Raw genomic sequence first — 27,655 nt, 5'->3', positions numbered from 1 at the left:
AGATAGAGGATGGGGGTGGTGAAGAAATGGTGAGGAGACAGAAATAAGGTAGTCAAGGGTAAGGGTGCTTTTCAAGTGAGTCGAGCCCAAACTTTGCTTAACTCGGCTCGTGTTCATTTACATTTATTTGAACCCAAGCTGAGCTCGAACTTTGACGAGCCGTGTTGTGACCGAGTTGAGTTTTGACCAAGCGTTGACCGAGTCCTTATCGAACTGCTCACGAACAACTTCACCTTTAATTATCCTTGGTTTATCTGTCTTCAATATTTTTTTTAATATGCTAGTTTTTGTAATTAATATTTGGAAAATAATAAACATATCCTTAAGGGCTATGAATAAAGAGCCAAAAGTGGTAAATATGATAAAATCAAGCATTTATTATATTAATTTGCGAGTAATTTTGTCATGAATTCACAAATTATTTCCATATTAGGAATTATAATAATGTCTTAAACATAGCGCTAAGGACTACTATAACATTACCCTTAATATTTTAAAAATAAGACCATTAACTTATTATTATGTAATTATTTGAACAAATATATTTATGTATACAACATAATATATTATTTATATATTAAAAATATTAATCGAGCCAATTCACAAGATGAGCTTAATATAAGTCTCGAGCCGAACTCGATTTCTGGTCGAGCTTCAACGAGCCGAGCTTGGATCAAATTTTAACCGAGCCGAGCTCAACTAGTAAAATATAAAACAAAATAGAAAAAATACAGATAAAATATTATGCTTATTTCATTTAGTTTTTCCATGAGGTTTATGACTACTCTATACGGTTAAGAATTAAAAGTAGTATTTGCAGCAAAACTTTGTTCAATACCCAACCCAGTTAAAATCAAAATTTAGTAAAGTGGTGAGTGATTTTTAGTGGATGAAATAAAGTCGATGGTCGGAATTGATATTTACTGACATCCCTATATTCCTAATCTTTTTTTTTTTTTGAAACATATTCTTAATCTCATTACGACAACAACCACAAAAGGGAAAAAAAACAAATTAAATACTCTAACACACAACACTAAAACTTCAAACCTAAAAAAATTGAGATTGAAGATCAAATATATTTTCATCATGTCTACATTGATCAGAGATTCTTTATGAAAGGGACTTGGGTCTTCCTGTGACTTGATGCTTAAGGCCTCCTATCCTATATGTGTCTTGGGGTTGCTTTCCTTGTTTAATTTGTATAATTATCCCTTCGTTTTTAGTTTGAAATTCAGTCTGCTAGTCTTCTTTTGGTGGTTAGTGATTACCTTCATCAAATTTTCTTGTAATATTTATAATGTACGGATTATTGTTTGATCTATATATTTCCTCTTTGTTGTGTTTAAAAAAAAAAAAAAATCAGATTTGCGAGTAAATCTACTATCGCATTTACATTTAATCTAATATTGGATCCACCATTTACTCTTTTTCCACTTAATAATTATTACTTATTATTGAATAATGATTATATTAAGAATAATTCTAAATAGTAATTCTATTCTAATCACTATTGTACAGACAATTTGGCATAGAGGCCACATATTTCCAGTGGCGAATTTAGCATTTTATATAAATGGGTTTAAATTAAATCAAAATTAAATAAATTATATTTTTATTATTTATAAATTAATAAATTACATGAATTAAGTATATATTATATTGCACATTATTGATATATATAATTATTGATATTGATAGATTAAATCATAGTTTTATATCACATTTAATTTCTCATATTAAATAATTCAATGTTAATAACTTATTATTCTCCATCTTTCAAATATATGTAATAAGAATTTTTTTATAAAAACAAATATGATTAATTGACCCATTAACTTGAACATAGCTCCGCCCCTACATATATCAATCTAGTTCAAATCTATGTCAAAATGTTCAACTGTTAGACGGACAACAATTCAACCCTAACATTCATCCAGTATTCACAATTCATAATATTATTGGCAAGCCACCAATTCGTAGGCAGCAAATAAAAACCATATTCAAGGTAATAGAAATACAAATTTATAAATCTTTGGCTTATTTTTATGCACTGAGGACCTTAGATTCAATTTCTACAAATAATTTTTTTGAATATTATTAACTTTTTCATAGAATTGAGCATCATTGCCACCCATAAAGCCATAAAGTTTATTCAGTTCTTCTTTAAGTCCTCGATTACTACTTTTGATTTCTATAACTCTTGATCTTTGATCATCTTGATATACCGTACTGTTGACTTGTAGTTGCTGCTTGCCCAAGAGCTCTTCTAAATTAGAGATTGTTGCTTTCTGATATTCAACATGCTGCCCTGATTCCTCAATAACATTACTATCTTCATCATCTTTTTTGACTCTTCCTATTCTTGAAGGTAGCAAGCAAAAAAAAAAGCTTTATATTGCATATTAAAAGGCAAACATACCGACACCCATATTTTATTATGACCATCAAAATTTGTACATGGTCAAGTTGCGAAAGGAAGGTCAAAAAATTCGTAAGATTCTCCACTCACACACACAAAACAAAGGAAAAATACAACTCAAACATATTACCTAGGGTGGGGGTACTGATTAATCATGTACATGACTTGCATCTTTACAAATGTTCAAATTTAGATTCATTTAGAATTAAAAATTATTGAATCAAGCTAGCTAGTCCATTATGCAATATTTATTTAACATTTGAAACCTCGAGTTCTATTTGGCATCACTTTAATTCGCATCTTCTACACTTACACTATTCCTAATTGAGTTTTTTCAATTTAAACTAATTAACACTTTTTACATTCTAATATATAAAGCAGCACCATTATATCCTTGTAAGTTTTTTGATTAAGAATAAGATTACAACATATCTTCCAAGATATAAGGCTGCATTGCATCAAGATATGCTTGCTTATTTGTTGGGTGTCAAAAACTAGCACATATAGTTGTATTTAGCCGTTCTAAAAAAACAGTAGTCTAAAGTGCCAAAACTAACTTGTCAACCAGAATATCAGAATTCATTGACAACCTATTGAGTCTTGTCATGCTTCGCTCTAATGCACGTCATAGTTTTGCATTATCCTCCTTAAGCTTGGCAACCCGATTCTCTTCCGTTCCAATACCGTCTTGTCTGCTTGTGTGAGCTTGGCTAGCAGCTCTTCTTTCTCCTTATTTGATGCTTCAATTTGCTGCCTTCAATCCTTAAATACAAAGAATAATTCCGTGTAAAGTAAGACACTAATACTTCTCTATTTAATTTTCTTCTTGAGCAAAATCAATTGACAAAAAAGAAAAGGAAGGTAATTCAACAAGTTTACTTCTGAAAACGACCACTTAACCTAAAACTTCCCCCCTTCGAAATTCTTTCATTAATGATATGTTTATTGCCTATAATTGTAAATCAGGAAATAATACCAACACCCACATTTTATTATGATCACAATTTGTACATGCTCAAGTTGCCATAAAAGGTCAAAACACTCGCAAGATGACCCTACACCCACACACGTAGGTTATACCTCAATTTTTACCATGGTCGTCCGTGCCAAATTTTGCACGTTTGTGCAAGTATGGTTCCGAATCATTTCTTGTTTTCTCCGTACTTGATCATATAAATATCCCCTTAGCTCCCAATGTAGAGGGGGGATCTTAATTCTTAGTTTAGTTTTAGCATAGGTTAGGATTTTTTGAGAGAAAAACTCTCATTTTCTAGAGAAAGAAAGTGAGAAAAACGTTTTGAAAGATTGGAATATGAAGAATTGAAGGAAGGAGACTCAAAGATTTAAATACTCCTTGCAATAACAATGAAAATCTCTCTCTCTCTCTCTCTCTCTCTCTCTCTCTCTCTCTCTCTCTCTTATTTTATTGCTTTAATTACTTTTGTATCTTTTCTAGTTTTTTTACTTGTTTATGTTAAACTAGTGTTTGATTTCATACTCTTAGTTGTAAATACTTTTGGTTTTGTAATCCATTATGATTTGTGAGTAGTTGTTTTACTTGGGATGGTTGAAACCATTGATGAATTCACAAATACTTGTTTGCATATGTTGATTTAGCTAATGTGGGATGTTAATTAGAAAATCATCGACGTTGAACATTCTGACTTCTTAGACTTCACCGGCATATCATCGATGTATACCTCCATCGTTTCCCCTAGCTGGTCCTTGAACATTTTGTTGACTAGCCTCTGGTACGTTGAACTTGCATTTTTTAGTCCGAAAGGCATAACTTTATAACAATATATACCTTTGTCGGTCATGAAGGCTGTCTTTTCTTGGTCGTTGGGGTGCATTAGGATTTGATTGTATCCGGAGTAGGCGTCCATGAATGTTAAGAGCTCATGACTTGCTGTTGCATCTACCATGACGTCGATGTGCGGCAGCGGGAACGGATCTTTCGGGCACGCTTTGTTGAGATCGGTGAAGTCGATACAAACTCTCGACTTGCCATTTTTCTTGCTGACGACGACAACATTAGTGAGCCAATCTGGATATTTGACTTCTCTTATTTTCCCTGTATCGATCAGCTGCTGCACTTCGTCATTGATGATCTTGTTTCTGGTATAAATGATGCTTCTAGTATACATTCATGGACGCCTACTCTGGATACAATCAAATCCTAATGCACCCCGACGACCAAGAAAAGACAACCTTCATGACCGACAAAGGTATATATTGTTATAAAGTTATGCCTTTCGGACTAAAAACTGTAGGTTCAATGTACCAGAGGCTAGTCAACATAATGTTCAAGGACCAGCTAGGGGACACGATGGAGGTATACATCAATGATATGCTGGTGAAGTCTAAGAAGTCAGAGGATCACGAGTTGGTATAAATGATCTTGTTTCGTTCCGGAGCAAACTTTCACGCTTCTGCTTTAGGGCTTATGATTTGGATCGACGTTCAGCTTGTGCGAAATGATGCTTTGATCTATGACAGCCATATCTTCATGAGACTAGGCGAAACAATCTATATTCTCTCGGAGAAAGGCTAGGATAGTCTTTTTGAGCTCAGGTATTAAATTGGCTCCGACACGAACGGTTTGATCTGGTTTTTCAGGGTCTAAGGGTATTTCATCGATTTTGAGGTCGTTGGGATTGTCTGATGTCGGGCCTTGCTGTAATTGTTATGCGGTTCTCATCTTTCATCGCCGGAGTTATTAAAGATTCCACCTTAGTCCCCATCCCTTTTTCTGAAACAATTGACCCCCTTTTTTCAACAATTCGAAGTGAAAACCTAGTCCTATTCTTGGGAACTCTACTTGACATCTGCTAAATTGAATTACGGAAGAAAGAAATTAAAGTAATTACCTGACAATCGAAGTTAACAAAATCTTAAGATCAAAGGTCGTCGCCGTTCACCGCCTTTGAGATCATCAGAAAACTCGAGCAAAGAAGAGAGAGAGAGGAGAGAGGGAGTGCAGTAATTTAGGGAAGCGGGAAACGTGTAGCAGTAATAAAGGAAAAGAAATGATGGTTAGAAAGAGAGTGGAAGGGGTGAAATAACTTCTCCTGAAGAACGTGCCTACCAAGCATAAAGACGGAAATGCCCTTAAGTAATTGAACTCTTAAAATTTTGCAGTTGCCTCTTTATTTTTGTTTTTTCTTTTTTTCGTTTTGTTTATTTAATTGCCAAAAATGTATATGGCTATCCACATTTAACAATTAGGGCAAATTGTTATGGGTAAAATTCTGTAAGTCATAGTCAACGACGGTCAAATGAAGTCAATGACGAAGTCGAACTCTGACGAAGACTGGGACTTGACGAAGATGAGCTACCCTCAATGGACGAAAAAGTCATCAACTGCTCCCTATTTTCTAGGAGAGGATAAATATGGAGATCTAAGTCTAAGCTCAGCTACATACCACCGTTAGTGGGCAAAACACCACAGAAAAGATCTTGATATAACTGAGTCCCGGAAATCAAGGAACTGAGTTTATCATCTTGCAACGGCTAAGAATTAACCCTAGAAGTCACCTATGTAAAGAGGAGGCATCGTCAGACAAGGGGACACCGCAGCCTCGCTACCAAAAATACTCTAACCATACGTTGTAATCCGATCTCTTTAATATTTTGCATAGTGAAAGTTTGGTAGACCCTCATTCTACCCGCGCTTTTACCTTCATTGGGTTTCCGCGTCAACAATCCCTTGTGTCATTTCTTTATTTTCCGCATTCGCATCATTCGCGGTTTTATTTAGTTGATCCGTAGCCTAGATTTTGATACTCAATCCCACCTAATGAAAATTAGCATAAATAGAGCTTAAGTGGTTTCATTGTTAGTTCTTGTAGGTGGTCATTGCTAGAACTATTTATTTAAGCTTTCTCAACGAAGGATTGAGAGATGAACTTGAGTTAGCTCCCTTATGCTTTATTGAAATAAAATGCCATGAGAATAGGAATTTATAGTCAAGAGAATGTTTATGTCATCTTGATTATGCTTTAACACTTGCTTTATGCTTTATAACCACGAGAGTAGGTTGTATTCATGATTCAAGTAATTCCTCTAATTTGATATGAGAGAGTAGTTGGGTGCCTTAGATGACTTCCCCTAATTTATCCTTAAATTGATATATGTCTTGTACGTTAAATTGTTTGTAAATGAATTGATTGGTGGATCTCCCAAGATCATTTTTATTATTGTTTGAGTTTTTCCTTACAACTCATAACTTAAATAAAAGATTTGACTTCGCTTATCACAAATCGATATTTGTTAGTGCTCCTCTTAGTCCTTGTGGTATCGAACCTTGCTTGCCTTTTCTACCCATTAGAGAGATTAAGTTATGTTTTTATCTTTGATAGGCTCAATGATGACCTATTAGTGGATTTTCATGGGTTCTTATACTCATCTCACTACAGACGCCGCCAAATTATTTCGATAAAATATTGACTTCACGGGCCTTGATGGGCTGCTCATGGGCCTCAAATTTGGGCCTTGTGTGTATTTGTAAAATAAACTCCGAGCCCCGGGGATGGACCCTATGACGGAGCCTCTGAAGCCCAAGTAAGATACAAAACAATGAATATTTTAGTGTATTTGGGGGGGGGGGGTGAGAGAGAGAGAGAGAGTAGGTTGAAGGACATCTTAAGAGTAAGAGTGACTTCCTCTTTACCTAGCTTTTCTATATATATATATATATATATATATATATATATATATATATATATATATATATATATATATATATGAGCCTTAATAGTGCTTTTTGGCTCATTTGAACATTTTGAGGCCTTTGATACCCTTGAAATTCATAAGGGTAAGATTATCATAAGCTAAAATAGATAGGCCATTTTAGTACCCAAACAAAAGTAATAAACCATTCAAGCTAAATTAATTAACTAACGTAGAATATTAAAGTAACATTTGATATTAAAAAAATTAACTAACGTAGAATATTAAAGTAACATTTGATTTTCCAACTTGGATAATAACCTATTACATATTCAACAAAAATGGTTACTTAAGTATCATAATATGTGTGACGTATTTAGTTTCAGTTGTATTTTCTTAATTAAAGAACATATACATCTTTAATCAATAATCCTCGGTTCATATGCACATAAAAGATAACTAGAACTATATGTGCACGAGCTTCTACATTACCACAACTTTATTTTCCTCTAGCTATCCCTATTTAGGCACCATCCCCGGTATATAAGGTACTCCGGTGGGACGAATCCATCGATTACCATCGTAAAATTTTTCTGGAGTAAAACCATCAGCCTCGTGTTTACTAATATTCTTAATCCCATGCCACTTAGCTCGCCCCATCAATGTTGCACCAGGGCCTATATTCTCAAACTCGGCAAAATAGCAACTATCTTTTGCAACAATTCCCGGCCATTGTTTCCATCCTTCCGCATCTATTGAGTCAGCTAAGTACGATTGCAAGATGATTGTTCGAGAAAACTTCTTTCGAGGTTGGCCTAAGAAGGCTTTGTTCTTATGGCGTAATGGGTAGTACAATGGATCTGCCATAATGGTACAGTTTTGGAGTATGAACCCTGTTGGCCCTTTTATGTTTAATCGACCTTGTGCTGTTATTACGCAGTCTTGATCCTCTAACGGCTTGCGTATGACAAGCCTAGTATTTTGAAAAACGGCAGCTGCGTTACCAAATATAAAATCAATGGTACCTGTAATGGTGCAATGCCGATAATATTGTCGATAGCTATGTGCATGCAATGTGTTATGGTAGCCATTTATATGACAATTATAGAATATTGACATATCAGATTGGACCAACAAAGCTATTGCTTGGTGCTTTTCTGCACCTGCTGAATTTTCGAAGGCTATATCCTTGGCTATGAAATTCCTTCCCATTATTGCTGCATTAAAAAAAAAAAAATTGATTTAGTAACAAGTTGAGCAATAATATATGAAAATTCACAGTTAATGTGTATAGTGTCACAAAAAAGGTCATAAAAGAAAATTTAGTGTGTGAAAAGAATAATTTTGGGCTTAATTTCTACAATGAAATAGTCCTTTGAATTTTATTCTTGTTTTTATTTACGTTTTATAGAAAAAAATTGTATATTTTTCGCAGTGGTAGTTTCTTATAATAATAAGTATCATGCTTTTACATAATGTAAGGTACTTTTAAACCATAACATGCAATGATTTAAATTTATGCTACTTTTAGCATCTATGTTAGTTTGTTTAATTTCCTCATAAACTTTGATGTTTATTTAATTTTTTAGAAATCTCTAATTTCCAAATGAATAATATAGTCTTTTTTTTTTTTTTTATTTCCATTTCATTATCCGTCTTCTTGTCATGTTTTCCAACACATCATCAGGACACATAAGATTGTGGTAAGGTTATTTTTATTACAACTTAATTGTAATCTTTAGCATTTTCGGTTTCTTATTCAAACTCATAAACAATGTGGAGTACAGAGTACTAGTAGTACGTAACAATAATTGTACATTAGTTAGGCTTAGCTTGATACAAATTTACCAGGTTTATTTGTTTTTCCATGTACTTGTAGCTTGTGAACACATTATCATAAAACATCTATGATTACTGGCTGCAATTGTATAGATCCTTATATTATTTTATATTAATATTCAAGCATCATATAGGGTACTTATCCAGCAATAACTACTAATATAAAACCATTTTTTTTAATATTAATTAGCTAAACATTATAATTTGTGTAGTTAATTATCTATTGCGTGTTATGCTACTATGTTAGGGGCCTTAGGGCTGCATATAAATATATGTATGGTTCAATGCAAATATAGGATAAGCTCATGAATAGAATCATCATACAAATTGTTGCTGTTTTGTAGAGAGTTAAGCCATCAGCAAAGTTCTTCTTCCCACTTATGACCGTCTTAGTCGGTCCATCACCTACGAACATAACATTCGACATTGTTGCCTCTACTCGAACTTCTTCTTCATAGATGCCTTCCTTGATGTAAATCACAAATGTTTTATTTACAATGGTTCCCACTTTATTTGCATCTATATGCGGTACTTCCTTCAAGGCATCCGTTATAGTTTTAAATTTACCGCTTCCATCTTTAGATACCACTACATCTGCCTTCATACTCGCCCCACGTTCATGAAGTAGTTTTCGCTCCCTTAAATCTGCCCAAAGTCGAGCCTCGTCTTCTTTATTAACCTTCCCTATAAAAATTACACTAGTAGAAGCTTTAGCGTCAAGATTTTGATGAATTATTATTTGGAGTGATCATTGCACTATTAATTGCATGTCATGCACATACACACGCCAAATCTTTGAGTCTATATTGTAAATGTATACATAGTACTCCCTCCATTTTTAGATACTTGCTTCATTTCTCTATATGCGGAGTTTTAAAAGTAATTGAAAAAAGTAATAAAATATGAAGGTAGTGGGATAGGTGGAAGAATAAAAAATTGTAAAAAGCAGAAGTAGTAAAGAGAATATAAAATTAATAGAATATGATTCATGGTGGGTCCACTAGGTAAGAGAAATTAATTAAATATTGTAAAAGTTTTCCAAATAAGAAAATTGAGCAAGTATTTTAAAATGGTCGGAAAAAGAAAATGGAGCAAGTATTTAAAAACGGAGGCAGTATATGACAATATTTTTATATATGGCTAGCCATTTCTTGTGGCCGGGATTACTCGAGTTACTTGATCAGGGGTTACTCAAGTTAATCAGTTAGGGATCACTCGAGGGGTTACTCGATCAGAGGTTACTCGAGGGGTTACTCCATCAGGGTTTACTCGAATGGTTACTCGGTCAGAGGTTACTCGAGGGGTTATTCGGTCAGGGGTAGTTGACGGGTTCAAATAGGGTTACTTGAAGGGTTACTAGGTCAGTGATCGAGTAACTTGAATAACCCCGCCACACGGTGTGGCCAACCATACAGAAAATCCCCAAATGAGATAAGTGCATTAGGTAAATTTAAGGGTATAAAGAACCTTATTAAGTACAATTACATCATGTATACAAACTATGAAATTTTTGTATAGTCACTACTTTTCTTATCTCATCCATAAAATAATTTTCATCTTTAACTTAAATAAAAATAATAATAATAATTGTATCACAATCACTAAATCAAAAAGGATTTATGCTCCCTAATATCATCTATTAGAGTTTACCATTTCTCCGAACTTGACGCTATGGCTTATGAACTACATTGTCTCTTAACATTTTTACTTGATTTGTTCCCTATTTATTGTAACAATTGCAATTTTAATATTATTATAGGTATAGAAAAATGAGAAGGTATTGTGTCAGTCGGGACTGACGAAATGTTTTTTTAGTCCATTAACAAAATGCGGATTTTTGATATCTTTAATTGACGGGATGATATTCTCTATTGGTTGGATGATATTCTTTATTGGCTGGATGATACCTTTATTAGCTATATGATATTCTTTATTGGCTGGATGATATTTCTGTTGGCTGGATAATATCCTCTATTGGGCTGGATGATATCCTTTATTGGCTATATGATATCCTATATTGGTTGGATGATATATCTACTGACTGGATGATATCCTCTATTTGCTGGATAAAGCCATGACACCATATAGCCAATAGAGGATATCATCCACCCAATAAAGGATATCATCCAGCTAGCAGCTATTTTTAGTAAATGCTACACAAATTAATACAAAACGGAGGTAGTGTGTGAAAGTGGCAACACTCAAACATACCTTTTTCTCCAGCACGCGATCGCTTGTGAGCTTGACTTGTATTTGTATTTTTCAAAGACTTAAAAATTGTATAGAGCTCAGTTGCAACATCCATGCTATTACAGGTAAGTTCTCTGGGAGCATTTAACAGTGACTTCATCTTCTCTTCGGCATCTCCGGTCGTATTTTTGAACGCATCGATGCAAGTTTCCAAGAAGGTCATGGAACTACTAAGCCAAACCCTCATGTTCTCGACACACTCATCCCTCTTACGTAAATCAAAATCACCCATTTGGTCGATTGAACGTTTAAGGTCACCAATTGCATACTCCATTACTTCTTTACATGTTTCCAATGCTCCTGCAGTTCTAGGATCATCCTAATAAATCATATATGATATATAAGTATTATATTACCAGATGAATGAGAAATTCTAATAGTATAACAAAAAATTCAATGAATTGTACAAATAATTACTTTTTCTGACATAAAAAATATTAGATTTAAAGCTTTTCCTTTTCCCAAAATGATTTTAGGCCGGCTAACAAGATTTACATCATCCCTTATTTCAATACAATTTCTTGAAAGTATTGATTCTTTTAATCTATGTAACACGAAATAGAATTTGCGATTTTATTCAATTTGCATTAAATAGGATCATTTATGTATTACTCTAACTTGCTAGGGAATAGGGTATTTATAGGTCGAATTTGGAAAATTCATTTTAACATAATTTGAATTTACATTTGTCAAACCCATTGTAATTCCAATACTTCCTCCGTTTTTATTTTATTGTACTATTAGGACTTTTACACTATTCACTTAATCTTCTTTGATCATCATTTGTGATTTATCCATTAGGAAAAATATAGTCATGTGGGATCTAGTTAGATTCATCTCGAAATTTCTTTTCAAATATCAAATTTTTATAATTTTTACAAAAATATAATTGAACATCTTAATAGCTAAAGTAATACATTGGCAAGCGTGAAATCCCTCATAGTGCAATATAAAAAGAACGGAGGAAGTATAATTTTTTACTTTGATTTTAGGAGAAGATGTTCTTTCCTTACATTTGTTTCATCTCTTATAGAATGTATCAAAATAAAATAAAATAAAAATAAAATAAAAATAATATGGTTTATTTTATGAAATATAAAAATGGGAGGAAAATAGGTAAAATCATTGAAAAATGTTTGCATTTAGAAATATAATAAAATAAAAATATATGAAGTATTTTTACCTTTTTACCCTTAATAGAATTAGATTTAGCTAATGCACCCTCAAGCTTAACCACGGCTGCATTAAAAGTAGTTTGAACAATTTTGTTAGGATCAGATGTGTGAACATGAGCAAGGGTTCTCTCGCAAGCATGGCGATGTTCAACTACATGGCATACTGATCGGGCCGCCTTGGAAGACGTCGCTAAGCCATCATCATCGTCGTTATACTTACCTCCATTGCCCGTGTCCTTTATTCCTATAGTCACGGCTACAACCATTCCTAGCATCATTAAAGAAGATATACCAATGAAAGCTACCTTCTTCTTTTTCATATGTTCGACATTGAAGTCATGATCACCTGCCATTTTATCTATTTATCAATTTGATGCATTAGCAATTTAACGTGTGATAAATTATGATTATTAAAATTATGCTGAGTACAATTTGGTTTTGTTTAATTTTCCTAGTTGAGTTTTCTTTTTTTTTTTTTTTTTTTTTTTTTTTTTTTTTTTTTTTAACTTTCGCAAGGAGATTGTTTTCTTAATGTGAGGTCAATAGGAGAGATCGGAAGAATTGACAAGAACCATCTTTGTGATGGTGTTTTCCAATTATAGAATTCTAAAAGGAAATCTAACTAATCATCTTTTGGTGGCTAGAATTACGTACAAGATACATTTATTAATATTGTCACAATATATTTGATAAAATCTAATTTGATACATATAAGTCCTACTTTTAAATGGTATTCCATTATTTAAAGTGCTCTATTTATTTTGACGTTTTACATAATTTACATAATCCACTTTGATCAATAACGTTAATAATAATTTATATACATGTATAAAAATATATATTCACTTGGGCACTTGTTGGTAATGTAACTACGTATAACTTTCGAATATCATTTTTTTTACGGAGAATAACAAATTTTTATTAATTATACTTATTGATATTTATATATATAAAGTTCTGGATCAACATATCTTTTATATAAGGAAATTTTGTGAAAAACTACCTTAGTCCAGAATTTGCGAGAAACTACCTATTAAAAAAAAATATTGTAATTGACTACCTAATTTTTGAAAAATGTTGTAATTTACTACCTTAAGCCGGAATATGAAGTTATACCAAAATTCTCCGATGTTGACTTGGTCATGTGACCATCACGTGACACTTAATGACCCCTTTCTTTCCCAAATCAACTTTACCAAGTCAACGCCGGACAATTTTGGTGAAACTTCATATTCCGGCCTAAGGTAGTAAGTTACAACATTTTTCAAAAATTAGGTAGTCAATTACAACATTTTTTTAATAGGTAGTTTCTCGCAAATTCAAGACTATAATAGGTAGTTTTTCACAAAATTTCCTTTATATAATTGCAGAGTCAGTTAACCATAATCCTCCAAAAGCCAAATTCTTAAATCTCATGCATTTTTTTTTAACCTCCAATATAATAACTTCCATTTCTCCATTCTTTTTAATAACTACCACATCTCTTATTCTTTTTCTTTCTAAATATACATGCTACGTATAGACCGTGCGTTAGCACGGATACACTCTAGTCTATAATATAATTATAGATTCAATTCACCACAATCCCCCAAATCCCCAATCCTCAAATTCTATTGATCACACCTTTTTTTTTAATTTTTTAAAAACACTAATAATTACCCTACCCATCCAACTATTTTTTTAATTTTATTCTTTTGTATTTTTTTCAAGGGATACCAATAATCACCAACATTTTACTTCAAATAGTTTTCTTTTGTGCATAATGTATCCCGTGCAAAGCACGGATATGCTCTAGTATTGTTAAAAAGGAGAGAGAAAAAGGGCATACTTGTTGATCTCTCCTGAGCATGTGAATTCATCCTGATCAACGATTGAATAAGAAAAGGAGAAAAAATTCAAACCTATTCGATATTTTGTGTGAAATTCTAAATCCTTATGGTGTTGAGAGTATATACTATGTATGTATATTAATTGTTGGGAAAATTTGTAAATTGCAGCCATTTAAAGTTAGTATTTTGCAAATTGCAATCATTTTTAAAAAAATTGCAAAATGCAGTCTAAAAAGTTGTTATATATTGTAAATTGCAACATAATTCAATTTTTTCATCGTTTTACGTGGCAAAAAAAATATTTAGTTAAGGTTTTAGGGGCCTTAATAGTTCTTAAAGGACCAAATTAAGCTCGGAATTGACAAAAAATTAACGTAAGTGCCTCGTTTTTACAACAAAAAGCAGTTGCTCATAAATCAATACTTTTTTTTCACGTAAAACGAGGCACTTGCGTTATTTTTTTGCTAATTCCGAGCTCAATTCGGATCCCTAAGGACTAATATGGCGCCATAAAACCTTAACTGAATATTTTTCGACACGGAAACCGATGAGAGTATTATTTTTTATAGAGTATTGGTTCATGGTCTAGAAGCTTCCCGATACATGTAGAGTGGTTAGTATTGCTCCTCATTTCTCTAGATTTTTCTACTAGTTAGCTTATCATGCAAGTTCCTAAAATGATCTAGAAAATTCTTGATATTGGAAGTAGTTAAAATATCATTCGTGAATTTTCTAGAATATCATAGATACAAGAATGATGGAGAATTTCTGGAATATTCCGCCTATTTCTTCAAAGCTCCATCCACACCTATAAATATAGGTTACTAGTTTAGGTCCCGTACCATGCACGGTAACTAATATCAACCTTTCAATATAATTAGTTATTTTACAAATTTTTGTTTTAAAAAAAAATCTAAAAAAGTTAATATATGTACGCACTACTTTAATGTGAATTTTAATCAATTAATAAACAACTTTTTTTTTAGTAGGGAAAAAATATGAATACTTTCTTGAAATAATTTGAAATATGTTGCAAATTATGTTAGATATTTTCTATTATAGTCATAAATGTTTGTGTGGAAACTGCAATGGTATATCAAATCTTGTTTATTTAAAGTAATTATCTTTGTTATTAACACATATATAACTTGTATATGGGATAACTTGTATCCCCTCAAACCACTAGTACAAAACTAACCTCAAATAACACCCAAAAAGTATTACATGAAGTGGTAAAAGTGTTATTATAGACAATAGGTAACACTTTATTGAATGCTACTTCCGCCCATGTTACCTAAAGTCTTAAGTAACACTTTGGGTAATGTATGATAACACTTTCTAAAGTGTTACTATAAACCCTCTTATGCAACACTTTTTATATTATTAATATCATTTTCAAAGTGTTACTTTTTATTTCTCATGTAACACTTATTTATCTTTAGTAACATTTTTCAATCATATAGTACACTTTATCCGACATCATGTATCACTTTTTCGAACTAATATAACACTTTATTGATTATTAGGTAACATTTTTCAATCATCTTTTACATATAGGAAACTATCTCCTGCGGTTCGGAGAGGACTCAGCTGTTAGTTAGGTCACTGAAGCTACTACTAGGAAGCTTCTTTATAGGACAACATCAGCTCAAGCTCGAGCACTGAAATGAGAAAGGCTCATAAAACGGAGCAAAAGAAATAAATATCTTTCACTTTATTCTATATTATGTATCACTTTTTGCAAACTAATGTAACACCTTATTGATTTATAGGTAATATTATTATTATTATTATTATTATTATTATTATTAAATAATATTAATATGTACATCAACTATGTATGAGAAATTAACATATATGATGAAGTACCAAGGTTACAAGGTACGAGGTACGATTCGAAACGTGGAACGGAAACGGATACGTGGTACATTACCATGTATGAATCCGGTACGATGGGTACGATGTGTCAAAAAAAAATTTCTCTATAAATAAATCAAGTTAAATACTGAAATTATAATTGCAAGAATAATACTAACATTTTTTCATGGATTTTCTGAATTTTTCATTACAATCATTGTAGCCAAAAGTTTACTCAAAAGACATAATCCATCAGCACATGCTCTTACATTTTTACATACAAACTTCACTTAGCTCCAAAAGCCAAAATGGCCAAAATGACTAAAGTGCAAATATACATTATACTTCAAAAAATCAGAAGTTCAGAACATTAGAAGTCAAATAATAATATCAGCTAGGAGTCTGGGAATCGTTGCCTCTTAGATTCAGGTATCTTATTTGCATCATCATCTCCTCCTTCTAGTGAATCAAGTCCTTCCCTCCACCTTGAGTCTTCTAATCTTGTTGCTGAATCATCTAAATAGGTAGTCTCAGGGTTAACATCCCACTTCCTATATGGTCCATCTTTGTAGCTTGCTGTGAAGCGAGAGATAAGTCTGATGTTTGTGTGAATAAACACCAACTTATCAGCCCGCAAATAATTGAGTCTATTTCTCTTGATGTTGTGAATATAAGAGTATGTGCTCCATACTCTTTCTGCTGAGCTACTGGTTATAGGCTGTGATAACACCTTAACAGCAATCTCTGCTAGTTCAGGAGTTTCAGCCCCATAGGTAGACCACCATGAAATTGGACTCATTGTCACAGCATCAACCTTTGCTGAAAGTGTCCCAAAAATTCCCCCCTAGCTTGGAAGGTAGCTAATTGTTGACGCAACATCTTCTTTCCTCTTCATCTTCCCCTATTTTATCAAAAGCCTTAATAACACCTTGAACAACTTCTCTACCATAATTTGGAGCTCTCCTAGGCACCCCACCAGGAGCGGGAGATTGTAGGTAGTTTGTATCGTAAAAAAAAGGATTGAGAGCAAATCCTAAGCAATGCATAGGTATATTCAATTTCTCCCACCTAGACAAAAGAATCTCATTCATTTTTTCCTTATCAGCATGATGTTTATTATTCTTCATTACATCATTAATTTCACCAATCATGCAGTCCATTTTTTCATACAATTCCCCCATTTTTTGCCCTTCACCATCAGCAAACTTTATCATCAAATATATTGGCTTGGTAATGGCCAAAATATTGTCAACTTCATCCCAAAATTCATCATCAGTTATAGTTGCTGCCACTTCCTTTCCTAATTCTTTTGTACGCTCATCTCCGGAGTTCACCCAATCCTTCCAAGCCCTTACAACTATAGTAGTACCTAAGGCTTCTCTACATTCTGATAATCTTTTCAGTAAGATGTAATGTGAAGCAAATCTAGTTTTTGCTACTTTTAACAACTCAAGTCCCGAGTGATTTCTAAAAATAGCATGAGCATGATTATGGTTTAAAAAATACTTCACAATGTTTTTCATGAATAAAAGGAAATGCAGTAGCAAAGTCTTTGAAAATCAAATTTAAGGTATGTACAACACATGGGGACCAAAATATATGCTTATGTACCTTTTCGATTTCCTTCCCTGCTAACTTGCAATTTGCTGCATTATCAGTGACCACTTGAAGAACATTTGAGGGGCCTACTTCATCGATCGATGTGAGGAGAAAATCTGCTATTGCTTTTCCTGTTTTCTCCACGCCAGAAAAATCTTCAACATACAAAAACATCGAACCCCGACTATTGGATGCAATGACATTGATGAGTGGTTTATGTTTAACATTTGTCCACCCATCAGAAACTATAGAAGTCCCTTGAGTCACCCAAGTATCTTTCACAGGAGCACACTCTTTTTCGATTTCTCTCTTGTAATCATCAAGCAAAGAAGTTCTTGCTCTATCCGCCGATGGAGGTTTATAATATTTTGGAGCATGATTAAGAGCCTTACACATCTCTCCAAATTCTGGACTTCTAAGCACATTAAATGGAATCCCATTAGCACATAAAAATCGAACAATTTTAATGTCAACTTGATGCCTTTCCATGGTAGTAAAAGACTTTGCTATGGGACTGCTCGTAGCAGCTGTGGTTGATGTTGACAGTAGATCGTGTTAAGGATGGTGAGACACCATCATGCTCTGCGTCTTCCACTTTCTTCCTTAACTGTTGAAGGAGAACCCTATTTGACAACATTGTTGTACAACGCCCAATCTCGGATTTAATTCTAGGGGGTGGACCAAAAAAATGTTGATGTATCCGTGTGTACGAGCTGCTTGCTACTTTGCCACAATGGTTGCATTTCCATTTTTTTTGTTCCTCCTACATTCTTCTTTTTCAATCCTTCTTCCACCATTGTAACTTCATCTAACTATGGCTTTTTATTTTTTTGTGAAGGATTTTGCTCAATTGTAGTTGTATTTTCTGGTTGAATTTCATCTTCCACAATAATAAAATCATCATTTGACTTATTCTGAGGTTGCTCACAATTTGTAGGTTGTGGTCTTTGTCTTTGATTGGCTCCTTTTTTCCCAAACGCCATTACTGAATGTTTATCTTGGTTTTTAAAAAAAAAAAATTTACTTTTTTTTTTTGGGTTTTATGGTTGTAGAAGGAAGTTGAAAGTCTTGATCTCTAGATATATAGTCTGTTCAAGGAGGGAAATATGGCTGGCTTTTCATCTACTATTTCACTTTTAGAGTGTAGGATATGATTGATCATTGGAACATGTGACTAATGGGTTTTTAGTAAAAGAGTTAAGGGAATAATGGGAACGTTGTTACAACGTCCCACTTTCTTTCCTTTTTTTTCATTATTTTTTTATTTAAGAATTTAAATATAATTTTAAATAAGTTATAATTTTATTTGTAATTCTGTATCAATCAAATATAAATCTTAGTTTTATCAAATTAAAAAAATCATTATAATTATTCTTAGGGATATTCATATTTATTAATTACCTTAGTATGATATTAAGGGTTTAGGGTTTAGGGTTTATTGATCAATCAATCATATTGTATGTTATTAAGTTCTAAATTATGATATTTGATTGATTAATCGATAATATACTTATTCACCATCATTATACTTTACTTATCAGCTTATTAATAATCCACGATACTTTATACAAGTATGTCATTATAGTTTCACAATATAAACTAAGTATTCCTTTTCTGATCATCGATCAATAACATATGTATGTTATTAAGCTATCATATTTGATTGATAATTAATCGATAATATACTTATTCACCATCATTATACTTTACTTATCAGCTTATCAATAATCCACGATACTTTATATAAGTATATAATATAGTTTCACAGTATAGACTAAGTATTCCTTTTCTAATCATCAATCAATAACATATGTATGTTATTAAGCTATTAGATTGATAATTAATCGATAATATACTTATTCACCATCATTATACTTTACTTATCAGCTTATCAATAATCCACAATACTTTATATAAGTATATATACTAAGTATTCCTTTTTCTATCATCAACCAATAATATAGGTATGCTATTAAGTTATCATATTTGCTTGATAATCAACCAATAATATACTTAATCACCATCATTATACTTTACTTATCAACTTATCAAAAATCCACGATACTTTATACAAGTATGTAATTATAGTTTCACAATATAGACTAAGTATTCATTTTCCTATCATAGATCAATAATATAGGTATGTTATTAAGTTATCATATTTGATTGATAATTAACTAAAAATATACATATTCACCATCATTATACTTTACTTATCAGCTTATCAAAAATTCACGATACTTTATATAAGTATGTAATTATAGTTTAATATACACCAAGTGTATTAACGTATATTATAATTCTTTAATTAGAGATCTATCACATACCTATTTTTCACAATACCCTATAAAAATGTATAGTTATATACTTTGTCCATTGCTCCATTTCTTATTCACATATTATCGACAATCTTCAATTCATAACTTTTTATCAATTTACTATTTTAAAACTTCTTTGATATATGGGTGTTATTCAAAATAAATTTTTTGATTTAACAAAATATCATAATTCGTAATTATTAATTATCATAATTTTTTTGTATATCTTATAGGTACATAATATATTGTAATAAAATTTGTTAATCAATTTATCTTTTTCTTAAATAATAAAAATTATATCTCCTTAGTTTTAGATCTTAACTTTGAATTTTATATAATCTGTAATTTTTTTTGGTCGTCTAATTTATATAATATATAACCTTATCTTTTGTAAGTTTTTTTTTTTTTTTTTTTTTTTTTTTTTTTTTTTTTTTTTAATTTTACCTTAATAATTGCCGTTTTTTAATCTAAGTATTTATACCACGTAGATCGAGCATGACTTGGATATATATCAAATAATTTTTTTTAGGGGTCATATCAATTAATATAACCATCCTTATCAAACAAAAATATAGAAATTTGCTAATAACTTTTTTTACTATGTTAATTTTCATTAATACTACATTAAATGAGTAAATGTAATAGTTTCCCTTTTCAATTTTTTTTGTTATTAATTTTTAGATTATATTATTAGATGAATAAATACATATATATATTCAGAATGTATGTTGTATATAGTTTTTTTTTTTTTTTTTTTTTTTTTTTTTTTTTTTTTTTTTTTTGTAACAAGTATGCTGTATATAGTATATATTTTTTATATTTCTTAAAATACTACATATTTTTTTTATTTTTTCTAAAATAATATATAAGATTATTTTTTCTAAAATAACAATAAATTTATACTAACATGAATTTTTTTTTAAAATAATACATCAGACTATTTTCGACAAATATAAAAATAAAAATAGTTTGATAATATATACATATATATTTTATTTTAAAATCTAATATTGTACTTTTTCAAAAAAATAAAAAAAATCTAATACTGTATTATTTAGTGAAATAACGTACAATCTTCTTTATGTTTAAAAAAAATACAAAAAAGTACATTCTTCATTCTTTATAATGTATGTATAATGTACTAATAGTATCCTCTAGCATTATACCTATATATGTCTATATTTACTCTGTATTATTGAAATCACACATAAAAAGGAGTAAAGTGTAAAGATTTACATTATTTTAGAATGAGACAAGACAAGAGTAAAATAAGGATTATCTATTTAAAAAAAAAAAAAAAAAAAAAAAATCCAAAAGGGACCACTTTACGTCCTTTTTTTTTATAATCATTTTCATTCTCTGGAATCATCTTCAACCTTCTTCCATCCTCTCTGCTTTCATCCTCCACCATTATCTTCATATTTGAACAATTCTTTAACCTGAAATTGCTTTAAAATAAAACAAATCCCTTACATTCATAGATCAACCGAAGAAAACTCAAGTAACCAAGCTACGAAATTGGTTCGCAGAGTCCGGCGACCTGAGACGCGACCACCGGCGAACTGAGTCGCGTTTGTACCATGTTCCGGTACGAACGACTCAGGTCGCGATTCGCAGCAACGTACCGCGAACCTTGTAACGTTGTGATGAACAACAATTTAGATTGAAATAATTTCATAATTCTTACAAAAAAATCCACAAACACCAATTTTAATGTGTTTGGCTAAAGAATAAATATTCCAAACAAAAAGAAAATCAACTTCGATCTCTAGCTTGGAAAAAGTGAGGAAATAAAAAAAAAACCTTCCAAATTTCAATAGCAGCAAGTGCCGTTGCAGTAAGACAGCATTAATAACAACAGATAGCAGCAGCTTGCTACAGTAGAACGGCAACAGCAATAACAAAAGCAACGAGCAGACAACAATATGTAGCAGCAGACAGCAGTGACAGCATACAGCAGTAGCAGAAGTCAGCAGCAGACAGCAGTATCTGACAGCAGTGGCAGCATACAGCAGTAGCAAGAGTTAGAAGCAGACAACAGTAACAACATTAGTTGCAGCAGCAAAACAACAGTAACAGTAGGTGCTTCTTATAACATCATCACTTGATATCTCAATCCATCATCTTGAAGACTTGAACCATTTCATCCTATGTGTGAAAGCATCGTATATCAAACAACTAGAACAAAAATGAAATAACGCAATAATAGGACTTGGTGCTTTTTAAAATAGAATATATTAACCAAGGACATGAACTGTTAATAACAAACATGCATAAGATACTAGTAGACATGTTAATCATAATTTCCATAACATACTTCTTCTTTATCAGAACCTCATAGGATTCCTTCATTGACAAAGGCAAATAAGTTATGTTCAAAAGACTAGCTCTTTTAGTAAAAAAAAAAAAATAAATAAACAAATAAGATAACTGTGCTGTCTTGGTTTGATCACTAATTAGCCAGTTTATGTTGAGTTACTGACCCTCCTAGAAGATGTTGCACTGGCTGGCATTACCGTAGAGATTGGCTACTGGTCTTGGTTTTTGGTTTTTAGTTTTTAGCTCTGCCATTTGTCTGTAAAAAGGGCATATTAAATAAAATAAAAGATCTCCACAAATCTAATTTGTTCTTACAATAACAGATTTAGAGAGTCGAGTCAATAACTACCTTCTCATGATGCTAAGTTCATCTTTAAGCATCTTTACTTCTTGACGACACAAACCCCTCGGAACATTAATGCTCTCTCCAAGCTTCCCTCTAGGAGGTGGAATCGAGTAGGGATCTTTAACCCCAGCCTCCTTCCTAATGTTAGCCAAATCAGCACTCTCAAGCCAATACTCCATATTACCTCATGCATCACACCTTCTACGAAGGCGATCATTGACATCATACGGCACCACTTGGCAAGTAAGCCGAGTAAGGTGCTTGATCATAAAGTCTAACACTCTAACAGGCCTGTATCACCAATTCTTCTTTGAGCTTCTGTCCTTAGCTGCAAACATGAAATCGGGTTTTCATGATCAACTCCATATTTTTTAAAAACCTCCACCAATTCCATTCCAGCTGCCAACCTGCATTTTTGGAGGTTTTTTTACCATCAAGTTAGTGAAGTAGTAAGAACTTCCAGACAATCAAACTGAAAATTTCATTTTTTGAGTTTTACCTTTTGAAAGGTCATCTGTCAATAAACTCTCTATCATTGTTTCCCTTGATTACAACCTTAATTTCAATAGCTTTTTGTTTAGGAATGTGGCCAGTCTTCTTGATTTGAAAATTCGGAGCTCTACCACGCTTAAGCATTCATCGCCCTTCAATATAGTAACACAGGAGTAACAAATGATTTAATTACAAGCAATATAATATTACTTGTGTATTAGTTGCATATAAGATTATGGGGAATTTACTATAATGTTATCAGAAAGATGATTTGGATTTCCCTAACCAGTCTACTGGGATCAATTAGCCATCTAAGAAAATTGATAAAAATTAATAGTAATAATAAAAAAAAGGGGAGAAGGGGTTGGTAAAACAATTAACCCTGTATACAAGACACCTTACCTGATCCATATCAAAGTCCACCCATGCTTCTAAAAGCATGAGATAACAGCCTTAGCATGCATCCTTTTTTGTTGGCTTAATGAGACTCCATGACCTTTAAAACCATGTCATATTCAATAAATTAAGATAAACCATGCCATCTAACCCAAATTTATGTCTCAAACTCATAAAGTCACAATTGGCAGACAACCATATAAAGAAACACTGCTTGAATAATTTCAGATTGGTCATCACAAATGAGTTTTACATACATCAAAATATAGATAATTATTGTTCCACGAGTAATTGAGAAAATTAACTCACTAAAGAGCAAAATTTTTTCCATAAAAACTTTGCTAGGAATGATTCAAACAGTAAATTCAAAGCAATTAACGAAAGGTGTAATAGCCCAAATATATTCAGTGTGAACTCAACTTAATTTCCTTCTTTCGAGAGGAAGAAATTCTCTCCTAAAACTTCTACTAACAACTTTTCAGAATGATCTTACTTCCCTTCCCTCCCTTCTATTCCTGAAAACAAATTATAGTTTAGATAACAAAAACAACAAACTCCTCATAGAATACTTAATTACCCTTCATCTAACAACTTTAGTAACAGAATTCCACATCAACTAACAAGTTGCATCAAATTGCTGTTGGTTTGGGCTTCCTTCTAGCATAGGTGATGTGTATAGCACCAGGCTTGGGCCAAGCCGTTGCAAATTTCAAATAACTATTTACACCAATTTAGCTAACAATTAGAACAGTTTATTTTTAAGGGACAACATATTAAAAACATCAATATTTTTGATTCATAATTTTAAAGATTAGATCTAAAAAATAATAGCCAAAGGTTAAAAGAACTAAATAAAATCGAAACTGCAAATTAGTAAATACTTAATCATCTATTTCAGATTAACCATCAAATTGCAAATTACAAGGAACACAAACTTACTAATCAAAATCAGAAAATTTTACCCAAAAAACTAAAACAATTTGCTCTTGGAGTCTAAAATCTACAACAACAGTAACTCACATTACATGTATTTCAAACACCTAGGGAAGCAGTAAAAATTGAGTTTACAAGCAATAATTCAATAGAAGCTTAAATATAAGCAGTAGTTTAATAAAATGATCGAGTTTCGAAGAACCCTAAATTGAATATATTGACAATCAAATTAAGGATAAACCCTAGATCGTGAAATTGAGATTCGATGATTCCATAGAGAAGCAACTTGTCACCTGAGAGAATTTGCCTCAATTGATATCAGAATTCGCTTCAATCGATTTTAGAAGTCGAACGTGGAGTGCGCTTCAATGGGAAGGAATGAGAGACGAGGAGATGCACGTGTCGGAGGGGGTCTGCGGTGGAGGAGGGCTCTGGTGGAGAAAGGCTACGTTGGAGCATTGTGAGAAGGCAGTTGCGGTAGAGGGGGCTGTTGTGGAAGAGAGCTCAAGCTGAAAAAATGAAATTTGAGGCAGATGAAATGAATCGAATTGCCAATGGTGCAAAATAAAAAAATGAATGAATCGAATTGCCAATGGTGCAAAATAAAAAAATGAATCGAACTGCCAATAAAGTTTAGGGATCTAATGAAGAAAGAACATTTATTTTTTATTTTTTAGTGAGTACTTAGTATCAAATATCAAAGTGATACAAATCTTACAATAAAGTGTTACTTAATATTAAAGTGTTACAATCAAGTGTTACATAATGTTAAAGTGTTACAATAGTGTTACCTATAAATTAGTTCAGTTTCTAGTTTTCAAAGTGATACCATGTGATGTTACCTTAGGTCATTTTTGTAGTAGTGCAACAAAAACAGGATGATGCGACATGAGGGATTTTAAATCCTTATCCCATCAATAATATCCACAGACAAACATGCTATAACTAAATACGAATAACAAACTTCCAAAAACCCATAATCTTTTTCTTCAAGAAAGTCAAGAAATCAAGAAGAGCTTATTCAATGGTTTTTCGCCTCATTTTCTCTCTCCTCCTTCTCACCTTCTCCATTGATATCAACTATTTTGATGTGAATTTTAATCAATAAATAAATAATTTTTTTTTAATTAGGGAAAAAATATGAATACTTTCTTTAAGTAATTTGAAATATGTTGCAAATTATGTTAGATATTTTCTATTGTAGTCATAAATGTTTGTTTTGGAAATTGCAATGGTATATCAATCTTGCTTGTTTATTTAAAATAATGATCTTTGTTATTTACATATATGTATAAAAAATATTTTTGTATATGATTTTATACTATAATTGAATTTTTCCCAAAAAAAAAAAAAAAAAAAAAAAAAAAAAAAAATTATTAAGGACACACCAGTAGATGACATGTGTCATTGCTGGTGTATCTTTTAGTATATAATGTAACTAGCCTTTTGGCTTGTTCGATGCACGGGTTGTTAAATTAATTGGTTATTTCATATGTAGGTATGCTTTTCAATAGTTGAAATTTTTGATATGAAATACGAAGTAATTATTTAATCGCTAAAACTTAAAAGGAAAAAAAAAAAAAAGAGTGAGGGTAGAACTGTGGAAGAAGATGAAGGAATTTAGTTAGTTATATATACATAAAGATCGTGGGATATGAAATGACATATTAATTTAAGTTATTTTAAGTCTAGGAGTTGACAAGACATTCTTTTTTATTATAATGCATATGTTTATGTGATGTGTATTAATTGGATCAGCTTGATTTTATTATGGCGGAAATAAAACACTTTATTTTCTTAATTGAATTTGCAAGTTATAAAATGCATAAAGACTTAAACAAAAAGTTTTAGAGAGGTGACATGTGTCATATGGGGGTAATGAGTGACTGAGTGAGTAATGACTTGTGATGATATGTGTCATATGAAAAATTTGTAGTTTGTGTTTTTAAATACTTAAGTATAGATTATTGATTGATTGATGGACATTTAATCGTTCAACATACACACATAAGAAGCCATACCATACACACTAGCCTTCCTACATACTACACCTCCTTGTACTATTTACTACCTTTATAAATCCACTATTTTTACTTTGTAATACTCCTTTGCGAGTTCCTATTTTGAGAGATTTCTTATACTACTCGCCCTTTCAAGGGTTATTGTACTCTCTAATTTTTCATGTAGTGGGTTATTTATGGGTGTTTGTCGTCGTGGGTTTTTTGCCTCTATTGTTGATTTTTCTCACGTTTCATATTGTGCGTCCATTTTTTTACTCTTATCTTGTCTTTATCTTTCTTCTAATTATCTTATCAATCTACACATCTTTAATTTGCTTTCTCTATGCACTCACCAACCCCTAAAAGTTGTGTCAGTGGTTGTGCACTACTTTCGTGGGCGTTGATTGCAGGTTGGTTGGTTGTGCTCCACTGTATGTTGATGATGATGATTTGGTTCTTCATTTTTAATACCAGAATTAAAGGATTGATGTTGTTTCTTTCTTTCTTTGTTGATTCAAGTTTAGGATTGTCTAGTGCATGTATCTAGCAGAGTAATCAAATTCATTTTGTAAGTAGATTGAGATTAATGGCGCATGTTAGACTGGTTGTGCTCAACTGTTGTGAATGATGATGATTTGGTTCTTCAATGATGATAGAAGAAGTAGTTTCTTTGTAAATTCTTGTTTAGAAATGTCAATTGTGTTGGTAGAGTATTCCGATTCATTTTGTTCGTAAGTAGTAGATTGAGATGAATAAATCAGTGGCAATTTCATTTTAATTTTCACCTTTTATGACTCATTTGTAGTTTTGTACTGGAATCAGTCCTTTTGCCGGAATTCAATGGGTCGAATTATCATTTATTTTGGTATTATGCTCTTGTGTGGATGGTTGTGCATGTCTTTTTTGGGCGCTGATTGCAAATTGGTTGGCTTCATTTTTTATAGCAGAACTGCAGAAGTATGTCGTTTCTTCCTTTGTAAATTCGGGTTTAGGAATGACATAGTATTCCAATCTAATATATATATATATATATATATATATATATATATATATATATATATATATATATATATATATATATATATATATATAGATTTGGGATCAAATGAGAAATTTCTTAAAATGAGAAGAATGAGAAGGATTTTTTTGTGAATAACTTTTGTACTAAATGTGCATATTTTTTGAACTAAATGTGCAGAAAAAAAAAAT

The 27,655-nt window shown here is 31.8% G+C and overlaps 2 protein-coding genes across 2 annotated transcripts; both read right to left on the bottom strand.

Annotated features, from left to right (window-relative positions):
• Nucleotides 1-7,612: 7,612 nt before the first annotated feature.
• On the bottom strand, nt 7,613-12,710 carry LOC145581104 (putative pectinesterase/pectinesterase inhibitor 28). The gene is made up of 4 exons (XM_081638171.1): nt 12,366-12,710; nt 11,144-11,501; nt 9,257-9,616; nt 7,613-8,310 (listed from the first exon to the last, which is right to left on the bottom strand). The coding sequence occupies exons 1-4, from the start codon at nt 12,708-12,710 to the stop codon at nt 7,613-7,615; spliced, it is 1,761 nt and encodes a 586-aa protein (XP_081494297.1).
• A 4,193-nt stretch (nt 12,711-16,903) lies between these two features.
• LOC145581103 (uncharacterized) lies at nt 16,904-18,131 on the bottom strand. Its single transcript, XM_081638169.1, has 2 exons — nt 17,655-18,131; nt 16,904-17,548 (listed from the first exon to the last, which is right to left on the bottom strand). Exons 1-2 carry the CDS (start codon nt 18,129-18,131, stop codon nt 16,904-16,906), a joined length of 1,122 nt encoding a protein of 373 aa, XP_081494295.1.
• Nucleotides 18,132-27,655: the final 9,524 nt, after the last annotated feature.

The sequence above is a fragment of the Chenopodium album genome, chromosome 15 (assembly GCF_948465745.1).
Source record: "Chenopodium album chromosome 15, dcCheAlbu1.1, whole genome shotgun sequence".
Classification (NCBI taxonomy): Eukaryota; Viridiplantae; Streptophyta; class Magnoliopsida; order Caryophyllales; family Amaranthaceae; genus Chenopodium; species Chenopodium album.
Note: the sequence above shows the minus strand (reverse complement) of the source record. Positions and strands in the feature narration are given on the sequence as shown.

Coding starts and splice junctions, on each gene's coding strand:
- LOC145581104 (XM_081638171.1), bottom strand. CDS start 12,710: ATGGCAGGTGATCATGACTTCAATGTCGAACATATGAAAAAGAAGAAG. Junction 11,502..12,365: donor ATTCTATTAAGGGTAAAAAG/GTAAAAATACTT, acceptor ATGATTTATTAG/GATGATCCTAGAACTGCAGG. Junction 8,311..9,256: donor CTACAAAACAGCAACAATTT/GTATGATGATTC, acceptor TTTTTAATGCAG/CAATAATGGGAAGGAATTTC.
- LOC145581103 (XM_081638169.1), bottom strand. CDS start 18,131: ATGGAAAGGCATCAAGTTGACATTAAAATTGTTCGATTTTTATGTGCT. Junction 17,549..17,654: donor CAGGGAAGGAAATCGAAAAG/GTACATAAGCAT, acceptor AACATTGTGAAG/TATTTTTTAAACCATAATCA.